This window comes from Balaenoptera acutorostrata, chromosome X, assembly GCF_949987535.1.
Source record: "Balaenoptera acutorostrata chromosome X, mBalAcu1.1, whole genome shotgun sequence".
NCBI classification, from domain to species: Eukaryota; Metazoa; Chordata; class Mammalia; order Artiodactyla; family Balaenopteridae; genus Balaenoptera; species Balaenoptera acutorostrata.
The window spans coordinates 88,968,868-88,989,300 of NC_080085.1; the positions used below are offsets into that span (position 1 = coordinate 88,968,868).

The 20,433-nt window shown below is 37.8% G+C and overlaps 1 protein-coding gene across 3 annotated transcripts in view; it reads left to right on the top strand.

Annotated features, from left to right (window-relative positions):
• Window positions 1–467: 467 nt before the first annotated feature.
• The window catches only part of CENPI (centromere protein I), a 53,674-nt gene continuing 33,708 nt past the window's right edge, over window positions 468–20,433 (top strand). The window contains exons 1-7 of one of the 3 annotated variants that reach the window (XM_057539037.1): window positions 468–532; window positions 2,275–2,510; window positions 3,127–3,264; window positions 7,446–7,564; window positions 7,852–7,959; window positions 19,071–19,119; window positions 19,385–19,431. In XM_057539037.1, coding sequence (XP_057395020.1) covers window positions 2,288–2,510; window positions 3,127–3,264; window positions 7,446–7,564; window positions 7,852–7,959; window positions 19,071–19,119; window positions 19,385–19,431 — 684 coding nt within the window. In that variant the 5' untranslated portion in view covers window positions 468–532; window positions 2,275–2,287. Of the gene's footprint in view, window positions 622–665; window positions 819–2,274; window positions 2,511–3,126; window positions 3,265–7,445; window positions 7,565–7,851; window positions 7,960–19,070; window positions 19,120–19,384; window positions 19,432–20,433 lie in introns of those variants that run through there. The other 2 variants (XM_057539036.1, XM_057539035.1) reach the window with 2 other exon arrangements.

Below are 20,433 nucleotides of genomic sequence, written 5' to 3' on the forward strand. Positions count from 1 at the left end.
TAGCGACAGCTTCAGAGGTGTCAGACCCTTTAACCTAATTCTCTTGCCCAACATGGGAGAAGCAGCCTTTATTGAGAAGTTTGCAGTTTCATATTTTCCTACAGATTCAAAGTCCCGACCTTTGGGGTCAATCTGAGCAAATGGATCACTGTAATTGGTCTTGTTAAACTCAAGAACCGAGACACTAATCGTTCCGTTTTAGGCACAGTGACGAATGGGAACAATATTAGAACAGTGGGAACATCAGCCAATGGGCTGATTTCAGCAGCAACTGCCCGCTAGCCGGGCGTCCCCGGGCCTGGCGGGTGTGGCCGGCGGCTCTGCGGAATTGCGTTTGCGTCAGCGTGGGCGCGCGCGCCGCTTCGCGCCATTGAGCTGTGACCCAACCAATCAGGCTTCACCAGAGCGCGTGGCTCCGCCCTGAAGCCCCTTGTGTCGCCGCGGAAGCGCATGCGCGGGGCGGAGCCCGCGCATTCGAATCCGGGAGGTGACGTTTGGACTCCAGAGGCTTTGGGACTGAGGAGTATTTTAGGTGAGGTGCTTTTAAACACCGGGCAAAGTGGGAGCCCCGAGGCCGAAGGGAATCAATCTCCTGACTTCTGAGCAAGACTGTCCTACAAGGTATCGGGTTTTTCCCCAGACCGGGAATCTGCCCAGTGGGTCAGTTGTCGTGGCCAAGTTCGCTCCTTGCTGGGGCAGGCTGTGAAAGGGGGTCCTTGGGGAGCGATGGGACGGTTCCACCGGAAAGGGCCAGAAGCTGCTCGCCCGCCCTTCTTTCGTAGGACCCGAGGAAACAACTCGGAACCTGGAACTTCTTGGTGGGTTAGACATACATATTGCTCTTCTGCTCCAGCCTCATCTGTTCTAGGGAGGTGGGGTTGATTGTCATTACGACCATTCCCTTAGTTTTTCCTATTTGAAGCCCAAAACTTAGAAGTCATTCTGGCTTCCTCTCTTTCTTTTTCCCTACATCCAATTCCTTTATTACGGCCTTGCCCAGTCTCCTTCCAAAACATTTCACGAATACAATCATTTTCTACCTCTCCTACCATTTACACCTTAGGCCAGGTTCAGATTGCAGTCATATCTCTTCTGGACTTTTGCTAGACCCTTTTAATTGTCTGTTTCCACTCCTGCACCCCTAACGTTCTGTTTTCCGCACTGCAGCTAAAATGATCTTAAAACATAAATCAGATGGTATCACTCCTCTCTGTAACAGTCTTCCCTTCCCCCATAGTTGCCTATGACACTTAAAAACCAAATTCCTTGTTCTGGCTTACAACCCCAATATAGCAGTCCCTGTCTGCCTTTTTGACTTCGTCTCCCACTACTCTGTACCTCTTTCATGCCACTACCCCACCGACCCTCGCCTCTTACCGGTGTTGTTGCTGTTTCTTTAACACACAGAGCTCTTGCTTTAAGGTCTTAGCATGTCTTGTTCTTTCCTCTCCGTGAAATACTCTTCCACCAGCTCTTAACATGGTTGGTTCCTCCTGGCATTCAAATCTCAGCTTAAAGGTCACATCAGAGAGACGTTCTCTGAACACTTATTCCAAAGTAGCTTCTCACCCCCACCTCTCTTCTATGACATCACTGTATATTATGTTCACTATTAGTTATTTACTTATTTATTGACTCTCACAACTCCTCTTCACTCCACCCCCATAAGTTTCATGAGAGCACAGACCTTGAATGTTTTGTTATTTTATCCCCGGTGAGTAGAATTGTGCATGGCATATATTGTAGGTGATGCTCAGTAATTATTTATTGAATAAGTGAATTATCGGGGCATGTTTCTGTTCTGAGAATCCTTGGTTTGGCCACCAGTTTGTCTTTAACTTAGCACTGACAAAGCAGGCAACATTAAAGTTTAAAAGCAAAATCAAGGCAGGGTGGAGAAAAATAGGAGTGGAGAAAGTAACATTGAGTTCATGAGATGGATTAGTTTTGGACTCACTTATGTGATATAGCCCTTTTAAGAGAATTTGTTATGTTGCCTGTACTCTTACTGTTTTTTTCCCCTCACAAGGCCAGCTAGTGAATGTTACCTTGGAGAGTTGTTTCTGTTCCTATTTAGGTCAAGGGCTTTTTGAGAAAGTTAACCTATAGATTTTGTTGCCTGGATTGCTGTCAGTTTTTTTATTGTGTACCTGTATGCTAGGTCCTCTGTACTAAATGTGAGAATACCGGCATGTGTGATCCCTGTCTTTGTGGAGTAAAAAGGGAGGGACAGTTTGGCTGGTTAATGGTAACTTGACACTTGTTTCTGTATAGAACACGTGCAGTAATGTCACTTCAAAGGAAAGTTAAGAACTCTCAGGCACAAAAGAGGACTTCACAAGGTAGTAATAGCTATCAGACTAGACTCTCGGCCTGGAAAGTAAAAGAGGACCTAAGTGACTCAAAGAGCATCTCGAAACATGGACAAAACAATCCAGTGGAAGATTATGAACATGCTGATGATCAAGCAGAAGGCGCTCTGCAAATAGCACTGACATACTTTGAGAAAGGTAAGACAGATTGTTTTCCTTATGTTAAGTCCTATTCCTGTAAAAATATTCAGACTTTTTTTCTTAAGGATTTTTAAAGGAAAGCATATTTTTGCTCATTCGTGATTTTTGTTTATTTAATGGACATTTATTGAGCACTTACTACATATCAGTATGCTAGGTACTAGGGATATAGCAACAAAGCATGTTCCTGGCAGAGTGGTTTCCAAACTGTTGCACATTGGGATTTCCCGAGAATCTTTAAAACCCACTGGTACCTGGCATCCACTCTTAGACTTTCTGATTTTATTGGTATGGGATACAAGCTGGGCATTGGGATTTTTTAATGGCTCCTTAGGTGATTCCAACGTGCAGCAAAGTTTGGGAACCACTGCCCTAGTTTTTGCAACAGCTTAAGTTCAGTGCTTTTAGTTAGTTTAGAGCAGAGAAGCCAGGGAAGGATTCCGTTTTCCTGCTTTGCTGTGAAGTGTTCTAGGGTTTTAAAGGCTTTGAAGGGTTTTTAGGAAGACATCTTTTACGTAAAGCTATTCCTTTGAAGAATCCTAATTGTAACTGTTGAGGCTGAGGAGTGAGAGAGTTTTAAAGTCCTCACTATTTAATATTGTTCCTCTTCCAGGTCCCGTTAAAACTTCACAGAGTAAAGATAAAACCTTGGAGAAACACTTGAAAACTGTGGAAAATGTGGCGTGGAAGAATGGGTTAGCTCCAGAAGGAATCGACATTCTATTAAATGTGGCACTCAGTGGCAAATTTGGTATGTCAAGGGGATAAATTTTTCAGTTTGCTATTTGTTTTGCCTTTCAGACTTTAAATTAGATTGTTGATTGGAATCAGCTGCAGTTAAAGAACTATATATTTTTCCTATTCTCTTCATAAAACCAATCTGATAAGATTATATCAATAAAATGGGCCTTTCTTGTGTTCAGACTACCTTATGAACCAAAAGTTTCTATGTGCATATGCTGAAAATGGCTAGTTATCACATATCTTTACAAATAAAATGGATTCTTGTCACCAAATACATGGGAGCCATTTTTAGTATTTCTCTTAAGAAGGATAGATAATAATTTAAATAGTGTTGCTGGAAGGCACATTAAGAGATCACTTGGTCTATTTTATTGCCTTTAGGTTCACTTATCTATGACAAGTCCCTGTTGATACTGTCTCCATTCCAGTGTCTGTGGCCTTAATAGTCAAGATGTTTTTTCTTTTGTGCCAATGCTTCCTTTTCTGTTCTAAGTTCATTTGTAATGGCAGTGGGGGGAGAGTCTTAGAAAGAAATCATATCTGTCCGTTATTCTTTTTACTCGAGAAGAACCTTTTAACCTACCCTCACCCAAATTGAGACTTAGAGAGTATTTTAGCCCTTGAACATTCTCATTTTAAAGGTGAGGAAACTGAAGCCCAGAGTGGTTAAAGAGACTTGCTTAATCTCAGAGCTAGAACTGGGGAACTCAGATCTCCTAACTCCCCTTCTAGTGTTTATGCTGCACCACACTGCTACTGGGTTTTCTCCTTTTTTTTTTAAAATTAAGACAACTATCAAAATTGAATACTTTATATACCATTTTCTAGCCCTTGCATATTGGGTTCCTTTGTGCATACCCTATTATGTTTGCAGGTGTGTGTGTGTGTGTGTGTCTGAGAGAGAGAGACAGCACATTACTAGCCGAATTCAGTATATGACTTCCAGGAATTTTAGTTCTCTATATTTTAAAAAAAATTTATTTATTTATTTTTGTCTGCGTTGGGTCTTTGTTGCTGCGCGCAGGCTTTTCTCTAGTTGCGGCGAGTGGGGGCTACTCTTCGTTGCGGTGCGCGGGCTTCTCATTGCAGTGGCTTCTCTTGTTGCAGAGCACGGGCTCTAGGTGCATGGGCTTCAGTAGTTGTGGCACGCGGGCTCAGTAGTTGTGGCTCACGGGCTCTAGAGCACAGACTCAGTAGTTGTGGCGCATGGGCTTCGTTGCTCCACGGCATGTGGGATCTTCCCGGACTGGGGCTCAAACCTGTGTCCCCTGCATTGGCAGGTGGGTTCTTAACCACTGCGCCACCAGGGAAGTCCCTAGTTCTCTATTTTTACCTGATTAGTTCTCTTTGTTTTCCTAGAAAGTTAAATTTGACCTAATAAAATTGGTCTTCTTCTAAGTGGTTTCAGATTGGTTTTGACAAATTTCTAGGAATTCATATTTAACTGATTAGTGTCTATTGAGAACAATTCTATCTATCCCTTCTCCCCTTAAAACATGTATAGAATGTACAGATGTTTTCTATTTTGGAATTTCTCTTTTCTTTTTTGATATCTCAGAAATTAACGTTTAGAAGGTTTTCGTGATGTTTGCCAGGTCTTGTTGCAAATGCATGCATGTTTCAAAATGCATGCCTCCGACTTAGAAACTTGTATGTAACAATTTAAAAAATAATCTCTGGCTTTCTAGTCTAATTTCGTTTTTCTGTTAAGCTGGAATTTGGTGACATTAAATGTAGCCTCATTAATTGCTTTTCTCCTTTTAGTTATTTCTGTGATATCCACCATCACTACCAGATCTTTATATGTAACTCTTTTGCTAAGTTGAAATACATATTGAGGGGCAGGTGTGCTAGAAATGTCATAATTAGGTACAAAGGGACTTTGGACTCTTTAGTAATTGAAAAGTCACTGGGAAGTAAGAATAGAGTCTTTATTGATTTCTCCCTTTGAATTTGGTGCATGTGTAAAGTGTTAGCGGTCAGACTGTTGTAAACTTTACAAGGGTTGGGGGATGGGAGTAGGGGAGAAGAGAGGAGTAAAAACAAGATACCATGAGACTGGAAAGCAGAGATTTTTATTCTTGTGATTCATTACCTGCCATCACTGCTTCCTTTCTTCTCCACAGAATGATGGGGTAGGAATTGATGAGATATATTGTTGAAGTTATGTAGGATATATAAATCTAGAGATCTGATGTACAACATGATGACTATAGTTAGTAATATTGTATAGAATACTGGAAATTTGCAAGAGAATAGATTTCATGTGCTCTTACCACACACAAAGAATGGTAACTATGTGAGGAGATAAAATGTTAATTAGCTTGACTGTAGTAGTCATTTTATTATATATAGGTATATAGTATCTGCCGGGTGTTGGTTCCAGGACCCCCTGCGGATACCAAAATCCTAGGATGCTCAAATCCCTTGATAAAATGGCGTAATATTTGCATATAACCTACACACATCCTCCTGTATACTTTAAATCATCTCTAGATTACTTATAATACCTAATAAAGTGTAAACACTATGTAAATAGTTGTAAATACAATGTAAATGCCATGTAAATAGTTGTCTTGTGTGGCTAATTCAAGTTTTGCTTTTTGGAACTTTCTGGAATTTTTCTTTTTTTAAACATATTTTCTGTCTGTGGTTGGTTGAATCCACAGGTGCAGAACCTATGGATATGGAGGGCTGATTATATCGTATCATCATGTTGTGCATCTTAAATATATACAATTTTTATTAAAAAAAATAAGAGGTCTACACTAGTAGGAAAAGAAAAGATGTATAAGATGTTTCTGAGAATGCTGCTTGCAGGCGAAGTTAAGAACAGTGTTATCTTGGTGAATGGATGTGATAACCATGCTATAATGCATGTAAGACAGCGTTTAAAGACCTGTATGTTTCTAAGAATGCTACTTGTGGGAGAAGTTGAGGACAGTGTTATACTGAATGGATGTGATTACCACGCTATAATACCTGTAAAACAGTGGTTAAAGACACATGTATCCAAGATATTGTTGAGGCTTCTACTTGCATGAGAAGTTGAGAACACTGTTTTTTCAGTGAATGGTTGTGATCACCACTGTATAATGCAAATAAAATAATGTTTAAATACAAAAAGAAATTGATGATATACATGTATATTTAATTATTGAAGCCTTAATAAGCAGACGTTGATATAGGGTATACACAAAACTACTCACAAAATCACTTCTATTAGTAGATGGGAGGATAGCATAGAAGCCAAGAGAGTATGATGGAAAGATTGGACCAATATAGAATGATATTACTACCAGCTAATAGTATAGTTGTTTCATTCTGCTATCCTTCCCACTTTTTTGGGGGGGATGGAGACTAGAAATATATCTATTTATTCTTAAACATAGGAGCTCATGCAAGATATCTTAGAGTAGCTTTAAATAAATCAGAATCTATTATGCCATTTTAAAAAGTCCTTGGGCTTCCCTGGTGGCGCAGTGGTTGAGAGTCTGCCTGCCAGTGCAGGGCACACGGGTTCGAGCCCTGGTCTGGGAAGATCCCACATGCCGCGGAGCGACTGGGCCCGTGAGCCACAATTACTGAGCCTGCGTGTCTGGAGCCTGTGCTCCGCAACGGGAGAGGCTGCGATAGTGAGAGGGCCGCGCACCATGATGAAGAGTGGCCCCCACTTGCCGCAGCTGGAGAAAGCCCTCGCACGGAAACGAAGACCCAACACAGCCATAAATAAATAAATAAATAAATAATAAAAAATAAAAAGTCCTTGAAATTTTCCTAGGAGTAAAAGACTTTTTGAGGTGTAATTCACGTACCGTAAAATTCACCCTTTTGAAGCATACAATTCAGGGTTTTTAAAAAAATTTTTTTAGCATATTCATAGAGTTGTGCAACCATCACCACTATCTAATTTCCAAACATTTTCATCATGCCAAGAAGAAATCCTGTACTCATCCTCCCTTGTTAGATAAAAATATTAGAACCAAAGAATTTGCTTTATAGTTTATATTAAAAGTTAAAGGTACATTTTTGTTTCAAACTATGTTTTGTAATGATGATAAGAGATATTGAATATTATTTTATTGCCTTCAATGTGAAGTGAAATTTTTAGGACCAAGAGTTAATAATAGTAAGGAAACAGTCAAGATCCTAAAATGTAGTTTGATTTAGAGTTTGTCTGCTTTCCAGGGAGTGCTGTAAACACTCGGATATTCAAGTGTATGATTCCAGCAACTCTAATATCAGAAGATTCTGTGGTTAAGGCGGTCTCTTGGCTTTGTGTTGGCAAGTGTTCTGGTAGCACCAAGGTAATCTTTTTAAACCCTCTGATGATAAGTCCTTCAGAACCACTTAAGGGCTGGCAAGGAAGAGCCACTTATGGAGTAATGGCAGTGGCCTTTTGTGCAAAGCCTGTAGTTTTGGAACAATGTAGCTTGATGCAAGGAGTCTGTTCAAACAGAAATTTTTACTGAGAGATAAAATCTATTATCCTTCTTTGTGCTAGAGGCTTCTAAAACAGCCCTGAGGGGGGGAATTAAGCTCCTTCCTCTGCAAGTTATATTTCTCTAAAGATAAGCATTTTGTCTCTCAATAGGTACTTTTTTATCGTTGGCTGGTTGCAATGTTTGACTTCATTGATCACAAGGAGGAAATTAACTTGCTCTATGGCTTCTTTTTTGCTTCATTGCAAGATGATGCACTGGTAAGTAAAAATTGGACAGCATCATGCATCGATCAAATGGTATGTGCTTGTATATCAATGCACTATATGTGCTTCAGAGTGCCACACAACTTTCCTTACTTATTTTAAAATATATGAAACACATAGAAAAGTATAAAGAGTAACATAACAAACATCTTTACACCTGTCTCTCAGATTAACAAAATTTTTAATGCATTTGCTTTATATCTTTTTTAAGGAAATAATTGTAACAGATAGAATTGAGTTCACATTGGAGTCTCTTTGCTGATATAGAGTAATGATTGCCATCTTTTCCCTTTTAAACCACTTCAGCAGGGTCCTTTGTGTCACTTATTGTACAGTTTCTTGATTAACACTGCGAAAACCTCATCAGAATTAATGAGGAGAGGATTACTTTTCATGAGATGCCAATGGACTGATTTTGATTAAATAGCATAATTATTCCCATTGAAAACATTAATAACTCTAAGAAGTCAATCTACTGTCCACATGGAAGACTTTCAAGGACCATCAGTAGTTCACAGACCATGTGAACCATTCATCTAACCGAATTCCTCTTGCTTCTGGATAGGGAATTCATCCATTGATTTCATTTTTTAAAAATTGACTGTCTTCATTGCATTGATTGAGGCAATGTAGAAGATTCAAAGTTTAGCAGAGAGTTTCCATATTCCAGGGGTTTATAATCCAGTTGGGGGACTAAGGGAAGCAGATAAAGTTAAATAACAACGCATAAGTTAAATTATCAAAGACAGTATATGTTAACATGAGGATAATAATTGCTGTGATATTTCCAGGAAGGAAAGAACACTGTAAACCAGAGTGATTAGAAAAAGCATCATAAAGTATGTAGGCATTGAGCTAGGCCGTGAAGGTTGAGTAGGATTTGAGATTTGATGTTTGATATGACAGGAATATTTCAAGTGAAGTTGTGAACTGTGTAAATTGTATTTCAGGAGACCTTAAATAGATCAGACTGACTTAATTACAATTGGTGTCAGGCAGTGGTGGGTGATAAGGCTGAAAAAGTTGGGTGAGGAAAAATTGTTGAGGTCTTTAAATGTGATGGTAAGGAATTTGAACTTTATCCTATATCCAGTGGGGAAATCACTGAAAAACTTGGGGCAGAACATGTTGAAAGCAACACTGTAGGAAGTTGTATCTAGTAGTGCCAAACATTATGAATTAGGATGGAGGCTAGAGTCAGGAAGACTAGTTAGGAGACTAACATGATGATGATATCCTAAACTAGCAGTTCTCAGATATGCTCTGTGGACCCCTTGAGGCTCCCTGAGAACCTTTCAGGAGGTCTCAGTGGTTCAAGTTATCTTTATAGCAATATCAAGATGTTATTAGCTATTTTCACTGTGTTGACATTTGCACTGATGGTGGATAAAACTGCTGGCGCCTTAGCACAAATCAGGTCAGTGGGACCAGACTGTACTAGTGGTCATTGTGTTCTTCACTGCAGTAAAAAACAAAAATGCTAGTTTCACTTAATAATGTCCCAAATGAAGCAGTAAAAATTACTTCATTAATTATATTAAACTTCAACCTGTGAGACACATCTTTAATATTATGTTTGATGAAATGGGAAGTACAAATAAATCACTTCTGCATACTAAAGTACAACAGTTGTCCTGAGGAAAAGCACTTGTGTGATTGAGTTGTGAGCTAAACCAGCTGCTTTTTTCACAGAATACCATTTTTACTTCAAAGAGTGACTGACATATAAACTGTGGTTATTCAGACTTGGGTATTTGGCAGATGTTTTCTTGAAAATGAACAAAGTGAGCTGGTCATTTCAAAGAAAACAAGTGGCACTATTTTTTGTCAGTGATAAAATTTGAGCTTTTAAGCTAAAATTACAAGTTTGGAAAATTTGTATCTGCCACTGTGAACTTGACAGCTTCCCAATACCTAAAGACTTTCCTGATGAGGATGGTAGCAATATTAATGAATGTGATTTTTAGATATTGTATAATGAAATGTGTCAATATTTGGAAACTTGGTATAACTAATTTCCAAATTATCAAGTATGATATTATGAAATTATGCATGGGTAAAAGAGCTATCCAAAGTGCAAGATATATCAATGAATTTTAATGGAACAGAGTACAAAGAGAGTTCATTGATAAGATTTCAGATTCCACATTGCAGCTGTTCCCTAAGAGACTATCACTTACCAAGTTTTAGTGAAGTATCAAAGACGTATATCCACAATTTTCTGAAAAGGCTATTAAAATATTACTTTCTTCTGCAACTACATACCTGTGTGAGGCTGGCTTTTCTTCATGTACTTCAATCAGAACAACATATTGTAACAGATTTAATGCAGAAGCAGAGAATCCAGCTGTATTCTATTAAGTCAGAAACATTAAAGAAATTTGTAGAAATGTAAAACTGTGTCACTCTAAGTCACTTTTTTGGGAAAATATAGTTATTTTTCATAAAATATTTCATTTATTGTTAGCATATGATGGGCTTATTTTTTAAATGAGTTAGTAAACATTTAAAAATTTCCGAGTTTTAGTTTCTAATATGGTAAATATCAACAGATATAAACCAGATAAACAAAAGCTCTTTGGGGTCCTCTAAGTTTTAAGAATGTAAAGAGTCCTAAGACCAAAAAGTTTGAGAATCACTATCCTAGACTCAGGGGAATGAAAAATTGAAAGGACAAATTTTAGGGGAAATTGTAAAGGAAGAATTGACTTGGTACCTATATTGGATTAAGGGAAGGGTCAAGAGATAAAGATCCAAGTTTTTAAGGCAGCATGACTCAGAATGATGGTACCTTTGACCATAAAAGGAAATTTGTGAAAAGGAGGTGGTTTTGGAAGGAATATAATATATTTGGCTTTAGATGTACAAAGTTTGAGGCTACATCCTGTAGAAATTCACTCAATGAACATTTATTAACCACATAATATGAAAGGCATTGAACTAGTATTGGAAATACAAATATGAGTAAGAATAAGTTAACTATAAGCCTCATATAATTAACTTATATGAGGCTTATATGCCAGGCACTAGTATACTTTATATACACAGTATTTCATCATCTCTAAGATGCCATCAGTGTTAAGATGCATCATTATCTTATGAACCGTTACAATAGAATGCTGCCATTAAAACTATCACATGATATGGATTTTAGGATTAGTTCTGTTTTCAGAGATGTTAAAATGTAGAGAAAGAAATGTTAGACTATGTAAAGTGTTTTTTTCTCAGTTCTGAGGGTCTGAAAGTTCTTTTCTTACATCAATATTCTAAACGAAATTAATGAGCACCTACTATTTTCTATACTTGTGCTACCAGTATAGTAGCCACTAGCTTCATTTGACTAAGTGAGCACTGGGAATGTGGCTAGGCCAAACTGAAATGTGCGGTGAGTGTAAAACACACACCAGATAAGAAGTGGTTTTAACTCACATGAACCTCTTGCCAGCCTTATGTGGTATACACTTTTATCCCCATTTTAGAGATGAGGAAGCTGAGGCACAGAGAAGCCAAGTAATTACCCAGAGTCACGTGACTAGAGCCAGGATTTATGGAAAATGATATTCCCATTTTAGAGATGAGACAACTGAGGCTTGGAAAAGTTATGTAACTTTGCTAAGGTAAGCTATCTAGTAAGAGGTTGAGCCTTGAAGATCTTTAAATGTAGTAGGAGAGAAGATAAGTACAGTGTGATAAATCCTGTGATAGTATCCACAGAGCTCCATGTGAGTATACAGGAGAGGTATCAAAATAAGACTGGGGATCAGGGTTAAAGTCATAGGAATTTGTTTTCAACAGGAAGAGAGACATGGGTGTTGATGTCAATAAATTTGTGGGTTAGTAAGGGACATGATTGAGGGAATTCCTGCCCAGTGGTTTTAGTGATTTTTTTTTCCTCAAAGTTTCACTTAAGTAGGAGGCAAGGTCTTCTGCTGAGAATGAGGATGGGAAGATAGAATATTATGTTTGAGGAGAGAGTATACATTTTGAAATAGCTTTTGGTGGAAATAGAAATAGGAGGTTAGAGACACAGTTCTGAAGGCCCAGGTGAGTTTAGGGAGCACGAATTTGTGATAGGTAATTTCTCCAGGGTGGGACAAGGAGGCAAGAGAGTGACCGCCGATGGATCAGGAAGTCTAGAGAGAAAAGGGAGAAGGTGAAGACAAAACAGGGCAGATTGGGAGCACACGCAGCTGAGGTTCAGGATGCCTTGGTGACATTCAGGAAATGTATTGGGGTTAAAAACTGGAATGATAGAAATTGTAGCATTGGAGTTTAAGATTTCAGGAGGGGATGGTTCAATGTGATGACAAGATTCAGAGTGACAGTGGGGTGAGTTGTTGAAGTAGGGTGAGGGAATGAAGGTTATTGGAATTGAAATTTTCCCTATCCTTATGGATTTATTGTTGTTGCTGCCCATTTATCAATTACAGAGTGAGGTATGTTGAAAATCTCCCACTATGAAGGCAGATTTGTTAGTTTTCCCTTAAAGTTCTGTCAAATTTTACTTTATATATTTTGATTCTATTACTAGATATATGCACAATTATAGTTTTCATATTGTCCTGCTGAATCAAACCTTTATCATGGAGTTGCCCTTTGTTAGAAATGCTTTTTTTTTTTTTTTTACTTGTAACAAGATGAGTTTAATAGTTATTTCATATCAAAAAATAGCCAGAAAGAGTATACAACACAAATATAGTGAGATCCATAATAAATTTCCCTTACTTTTTAAGTGGAAATAATATATATGACTTGAATTTATATAATTATTATAAATAGACTAAAGACAATATTTGTCCTTTTGTGACTGGCTTATTTCACCTGGCATGTCTTTGGGGTTAATCCATGTTGTAGCATGTGCCAGAATTTCCTTTCCTTTTAAGGCTGAACAATATTCCATTGTATGTATATACCATGTTTTGTTTATCCATTCATCCATCAATGGACCCTTGCATTGTTTCCACCTTTTGGCTGTTGTAAATAATGCTGTTACAAAATAATAATAATAACAATCAAATAATAACTAATAATGCTATTACAAACATGGGTGTGGAAATATCTATTCAAGGCTCTGCTTCCAATTCTTTTGGGTATGAATGCAGAAGGGAATTGCTGGATTGTATGGTAATATAGTAATTTTATGTTTAATTTTTTGAGAAGCTCCCATACTGTTTTCCACAGTGACTGCACCATTTTACCATCCCTTGCACAATGCACAAGCATTCCAATTTCTCTACATTCTTGCCAGCACTTGCTATTTTCTGTTTTTGTTTTGTTTTAAATAACAGCCATCCTAATGGATAAGAATTGGTATCTCACTGTGGTTTGCACTTCCCTAATAATTAGTGATGTTGAGCATTTTTCATGTGCTTATTGGCCATTGGTATATCTTCTTTGGAGAAATGTCTGTTCAGGCCCTTTGCCCATCTTTTAATCAGGTTGTTTGTTTCATTGTGGGAATTCTTTATATATTCTGGATGTTAACCTCTTATCAGATATATGATTTGCAAGTATTTTTTCCCATTCCATGGGTTACCTTATCACTCTTGTTAATAATGACTTTTGTTGCACAGAAGTTTTTAATTTTGACATAGTCCAGTTTATCTATATTTTCATTTGTTGTCTGTGCTTTTTGTGTCATATCCAAGAAATCATGGCTAAATCCAACATTATGAAGATTTCCCCTATGTTTTCTTCTAAGAATTTTTTTTAAACATCTTTATTGAAGTATAATTGCCTTACAATGGTGTGTTAGCTTCTGCTTTATAACAAAGTGAATCAGTTATACATATACAATATGTTCCCATATCTCTTCCCTCTTGCATCTCCCTCCCTCCCACCCTCCCCATCCCACCCCTCTAGGTGGTCACAAAGCACCGAGCTGATCTCCCTGTGCTATGCGGCTGCTTCCCACTAGCTATCTATTTTACATTTGGTAGTGTATATATGTCCATGACACTCTCTCACCCTGTCACATCTCACCCCACCCCCTCCCCATATCCTCAAGTCCATTCTCTAGTAGGTCTGTGTCTTTATTCCCGTCTTGCCACTAGGTTCTTCAGAAATGCTTTTTGTTTTAGTCATTTCATTTGATATTGACATTGGCTAGTATATTGCTTGGTATATTACCATCTTTTGGTTTTTTGAAAAATCTTCTTTTGCCCTCATGTCTTAGATGCCTCTTTTATTTATTTATTTTTAAAAAACAATTTATGTTCTTTTTTTCTTTTTATATTTTTGGCTGCATCAGGTCTTAGTTGCGGCACGTGGGATCTTTCGTTGAGGCGCAGGCTCTTCGTTGTGGTGCGCGGGCTTCTCTCTAGTTGTGGTGCGGGCTCCAGGGTGCGTGGGCTCTGTAGTTGGGGCGCACAGGGTACAGAGCACATGGGCTCTGTAGTTTGCGGCACGCGGACAGGCGCTCTCTTTGAGGCTCACAGTGCGGGCTTTGTTGCCCCATGGCATGTGGGATCTTAGCTCCCCAACCAGGGATCGAACCTGCGTCCCCTGCATTGGAAGGCAGATTCTTTACCACTGGACCACCAGGGAAATCCCTTAGATGCCTCTTTTCAATAGCATATAACTAGATTTTATTTTTAAATCCTGTCTGACGGTTTTTCACTTTTACCTGGAAAATTAGTTTATTTACTTTTGTAGTGATTGTTGATATAGTAGAAATAAATTGAAATATCAATATCTTATTTTGAGCTTTCTAAATGATCTGCTTTTTTCGGATTCTTTCCCTCATCCCTCTTATTTTGGATTGATTGTGGTTTTCCCCCATTCTTGGTTGGAAATTACACATTCTGTGTGTGTTGTTTTAGCTGTTATTGTACCTATTTTAACATGCATATATAGTGTAAAATGTAAGACAGTGTCATCCTTCTTACTGCTTTTCTTTTGTTTGGAAAATGTAGTTTTTTTTTGTAAAATATGTCATCTAGCATATGATGGGTTTATTATTTTTTAATGGATTAATAACTTTATAATGTTCTCAGTTTAAATTTTTATTTATTTATTTATTTTTGGCTGTGTTGGGTCTTCGGTTCGTGCGAGGGCTTTCTCTAGTTGCGGCAAGTGGGGGCCACTCTTCATCGCGGTGCGGGGACCGCTCTTCATCGCGGTGCGCGGGCCTTTCACTATCGCGGCCCCTCCCGTTGCGGGGCACAGGCTCCAGACGCGCAGGCTCAGTAGTTGTGGCTCACGGGCCCAGGTGCTCCGTGGCACGTGGGATCTTCCCAGACCAGGGCTCGAACCCGTGTCCCCTGCATTAGCAGGCAGATTCTCAACCACTGCGCCACCAGGGAAGCCCCTGTTCTCAGTTTAAATTTTTAATGTTTTTTTCTTAAAGTCTAAAGGTAACTAGTATCTTTACCTTCATCTTGAATGATACAAGGACCTCAGAATGCTTTAACTCTGATCACACCCCTCCCAGATTATATGCTATTATCTGGTTTTAGTTCTGGCTCTTTCTTCTCCATCCTCCTCCACATACACATACAGTAGACATTATTATTTTCTTCACAGTTGGTGTTTGTTTAGATTTGCCCACATATTTGCCAATATCTTTGCTCATCATTTGTTTTTGCATCTCAGACCTTCAATTGAGCTCGTTTTCTAGAATATTCTTTCAGTAGAATCTTTGATGGTAAACTCTGTCTTTGCCTAAAAATGTCTTTACTATGCCCTTGCTCTTGAAAATTGGTTCTGCTGTGTGTAGAACTCTAGGGTGACAGTGAAATTCTCTCAGGACATTGACAATATTGCACTGGCACCTCCTTTCCATTGTTGTCAAATCAGTCTAATTGTAGTATGTCATTTCTTTTCTCGCTGGATACTTTTTAAAAACAGCTTTGTTGAGATGTAACTCACATACCATACAGTCCACTCAAAGTAAAATCCACTGGTTTTTAGTATGTTCACAGATATGTGCAACCATGAACAGAGTCAGTTTTAGAACATTTTCATCACCTCAAAAATCTCATACCCCTTGGGAAACCAAAAAATTCGTGTGACTTGCTTTATTGTGACATTCTTTCACTTTATTAAAAAAAACAACTCATACCTTTTAGCTATCACCCCCATCTTCCTATTTAGAGGTTCTTAAGCAACTCTTAATCTATTTTGTGTCTTTAGAGATTTGCATATTCTGGACATTTCACATAAATGGAATCACACAATATGGGGTCTTTTTTTCTTTTTCTTTTCTTTTTTTTTTTGGCTGCCCTGCGCAGCATGCAGGATCCTAGTTCCCCAACCAGAGATCAAACCCAGGCCCCCTGCAGTGGAAGCACGGAGTCTTAACCACTGGACCGCCAGGGAAGTCCCTAATATGGGGTCTTTTTTGACTGGCTTCTTTTACTTAGCATAATGCTTTCAAGATTCAGCCATGTTGTCAGCATGTATTAGTACTTCATTCTTTTAACCTGTTATCTTTTTTCCGTAACGTAAAATTTACCATTTTAACTATTTTAAGTGTTGTTAATTGTTATGAATTTTTAAGTGTTATGAATGTTTAAGTGTTATTAATTTTAAGTGTTATTAATTGCATTCATAATGTTGTGTAACCATCTCTGCTATCTATTTTCAAAACTTTTGTATTACCATAAACAGAAACTCTCTAGCCAGTAAGCAATAACTCCCCATTCCTCCTCCATCCAGCCCCTGGGAACCTCTAATCTACTTTCTGTCTATGAATTTGCCTATTCTAGGTGCCTCATATAAGTGGAATCATCCAGTATTTGTCCTTTTGTGTCTGGTTTCTTTCACTTAGCATGTCTTCCAAGTTCATCCATGTTATAGCATGTGTCAGAACATTTTTATGGCTGAATAGTATTCCATTGTATGTTTATACCACATTTTGTTTATCCATTATCTGTTGATGAACCCTTGGGTTGTTTCTACCTTTTGGCTAACATGAATAATGCTGCAGTAAACGTTGGCATGCAAGTGCCTGTACAAGTCCCTACTTAGAATTCTTTTGGATACATACTTAGGAGTTCTTCCAGGCAGGGACTGAGCCTCTTATAACCCAGGTATTTAGTATTGTAAACTTCATAAGAGCAGACCTTTTTGTCTGTTTTATCCACTGCTTAATAAGTACTTGTTTCATGAGTGAATGAATGAATAGGAACTATTCATAAATGTTTGTCAAATAATTGCAATATACTTGAGTAGTTTTCATGATGCTGACGAGAGAGTTTCTTGCTCAGCATGGCAGGGGGGGAAGGGGGCCTGCTTTTTTTCCTTTTCTTTTCTTTTTTTCTATCTTTTAAAAAATACTTATTGAAGTATACATACACAAAATTACTTATAAGTGATCAGCTCAATTAATTTTTATAAACCGAACATATTTGTATAAACATCACCCAGATCAAGAAATAGGAATCCTAACTTTTAAAAGCATTGAAAGTCACAACTTGGCAGGCGCCTGACTCTGTAGTGACTGAGATGTGGTGGTTAACTATTTGCCAGAAAAGCAATTGTAAAGTCTTAGATGCACATGAATTTTTCCTTTCTAGATGTGATTAAAGGAGAATGTCAGATAGAATGCTGGGGCCTAGGGTGGCACTTGTTTCATACCCAACATGATAAGCAGTATTGCTAATGGTTCATATCCTAGGGATGTGAGGCAGTGAGTTTTTTTTGTTTTTTGTTTTTTTTACTGAAAGTTACTATGTTTTGTGTACAATGTGGCAGACTTGGTCATAACATGTATTCTTCCCTTAAAAACAAGAAGATCCTATATATAAATCCACGCTTATTACAAGTATGTTCAGTCTTTATCAACCCATTTCTAAGTAAAGGAGTGGCAATATGGAATGCTGTACTTCAAAGTTTAGAATCAAGACTACCAAAATATGAGTTTGTTTAAAGAAAATCTTTGCTTTTGTTGCCTTCTCTAGTCCTATTTAATAATTTACTTTTTCAATTTCCTAACATCTAAAGCAGGTATTGGCAAATTTTTTCTTAAAGGGCCAGGTAGTAAATATTTAGGTTTGAGTGCCATACTGTCTCTGTCACAAGTACTCACTCTGCTGGTGTAGTGCAAAAGCAGCTACAGACAATAAATACATAAATGAATGACTGTGTTCCAATAAAACTTTATTCACAATAACCAGCAGTGGGCTGGATTTGACCCACAGGTTGTTGTTTACCCATCCCTGCAATAGAGTATTATTTCCTTGTCTGATAAACAGATATTCTTAATTTAATGAACTCTAATTTATTGGTTTTTTTTAATGTTTTATTTTATGGTTATCATTTTTTTTTTAAATGAAAGTAAAACACTGCCACCCGCTGGTCCTGAAGATATTCTACTCTAGTTTTCTTCTAGAACAGGTATCAGCAAACTTCTCCTGTAAAGGGCCAGATAGTGAATATCTTAGGTTTTGCAGGCCACTCAGTCTGTGTCACAACTGCTCAGCTCTGCTGTTGTAGCGAGAAAGCAGCCATGGCCAATACATAAATGAGTGACTGCGGCTGTGTTCCAGTAAAGCTTGATTTGCAAAAACAGGTGGACTATAGCTTGCTGACCCCTGACCTAGAATAAAACCTCAACAAATGGACGCTCAAAATGAAGTGGTATAAGGGAACCAAGGAATCGTTTAGTAGTTTAACAAATTTATGATGTGATATTTGCCAAACTGAGGGCTAAATGATTAATTAAATTCTGGTATATCCACTCACTGGAATATTAAGATCATTGAAAATGATCATTTTGAAGACCAAGTAACATGGGAAAATACTTCTAAGTGGGAAATCAGGATAAAAATTTTAAGTTTGTATCTTAATAAATACGGACCTACTAGAAGGAATACGTGAATTTTTGTTAGGTAGAAGAATCTTTTTCTGGTTTTCAAATTGTCTGCATTGTTGTTGTATTTCAAAAATAACTTTAAAAATGGCATAAAGGGATGCCAATTAAAACTATTGTTTTTTTTATCACTACTATGTAGTATGAAAAAGAGAAGCTTTGTAAAACTATTGTTCAATGAAATCCCGAAGCCTTTTTTCTTAGTATAAGATTGACATTTGAGGAAAATGCATTGTTGCCCCGGTCAAGATATATTGTCATTTTTTTTCTTTTATTTTTTATATTTTGACAGTGCCCTTATGTCTGCCATTTGTTGTATTTACTTACCAAAAAAGAGAATGGTGAGTATTTTCATTCCAGTTGTATTACATTCACTCTGTAGAATTAGCATTTGTATCCGCCTTTGTAAAGTTAACTGTTAGCATTAGTTCTATGACAGGGTTTTGTGGGATTTCTTTTTAGTACTTTTATCTAAGAGCATCTGCTTAATGGCTTAACTGAACAGGGTAATTATATTCTTGATGTGTTGTAAGGAGAAGCTACATGAACAAGGTTTCTTTTTATTCTGAACCACAGACTAGTACTTCTTTTCTTTACCTTTTCTAGTCAAACCATTTCGTGTGAGAAAACTGCTTGATCTTCAGGCCAAAATGGTGAGTACTGAAAAGACCTAAAACTGGCCAGTGTACTCTGTGCTAGGTACGGAGCTAGGCTTTGGGGATGTAAAATCGAATGCGTGTTTACCTTCAAGGAACTTAATTGCCTGGGGAGCTCAGTCAACAAAATAAAAAATCAGAATCAGACTGGGGTCAAGGAGGAGTGGTGATGGTGAGTAGAATTTAACTAGGCCAGGAAAGAAGAGAAGGGCACTCTTGGCAGAGGGAACAGCATGAGCAAAGCCAGGTCGATAGCAAATAGCAGAAACCGTTTACAGAACTGGGTTGGTATGGCTGGAAAATAAGTGTTAGGGAGTAGTCAAAAATGACTACTTTATTTTATTAAAGTGACTAGCTTATTTATTCTGTGGCTGTGATCTAGGAAAGCATTCTTTTCTGGATACTTAAACTTCAGTATATTCCCTTACTATTATCTCTTGTCCTTACAGCTCTCTTGCATTGTTATTTCCACTATACCTGCCAGGTAACAGAAGTCTGTGAAGGTTTGGGTGTAAAACAATAGGAAGTTGTAGTGCCTATGCCTAACTGTTGAAGCCTGCGCAACCTATGTAGAGGCATTCAAATTTCATGAAAAACACAAACACATGTGCACATGTGTGCTTCTCCGTTGTGAGGTTTCCTGTTGGTACAATTCAATGATTGTTCTTGCTTTATAGCTTCCTATTTTGGCGCTCTGGGTGCAGTATCTTCTCGTAGCTCTCTGAGGATAGTAATGGTAATGTTTTTGTCCAAATTTAATTTTATTTCACATTAATAGAAATTATGAAAAAGATGTACATTTTTCCGTGTTAACAGCAAAACATTTCAATGGAATAAGAAAATCTTACCATAAATAAGATCTTGTTGATTTGTATTAACTGAGACAAGTATATGTTAAAGTTAAAAAAATGACTCAGTACAGTGTCTAAAAATTTTTAACCCAGACATTAAATATATGGCTTCATTATTAATATTCTATATAGTACATTACTAAATTAC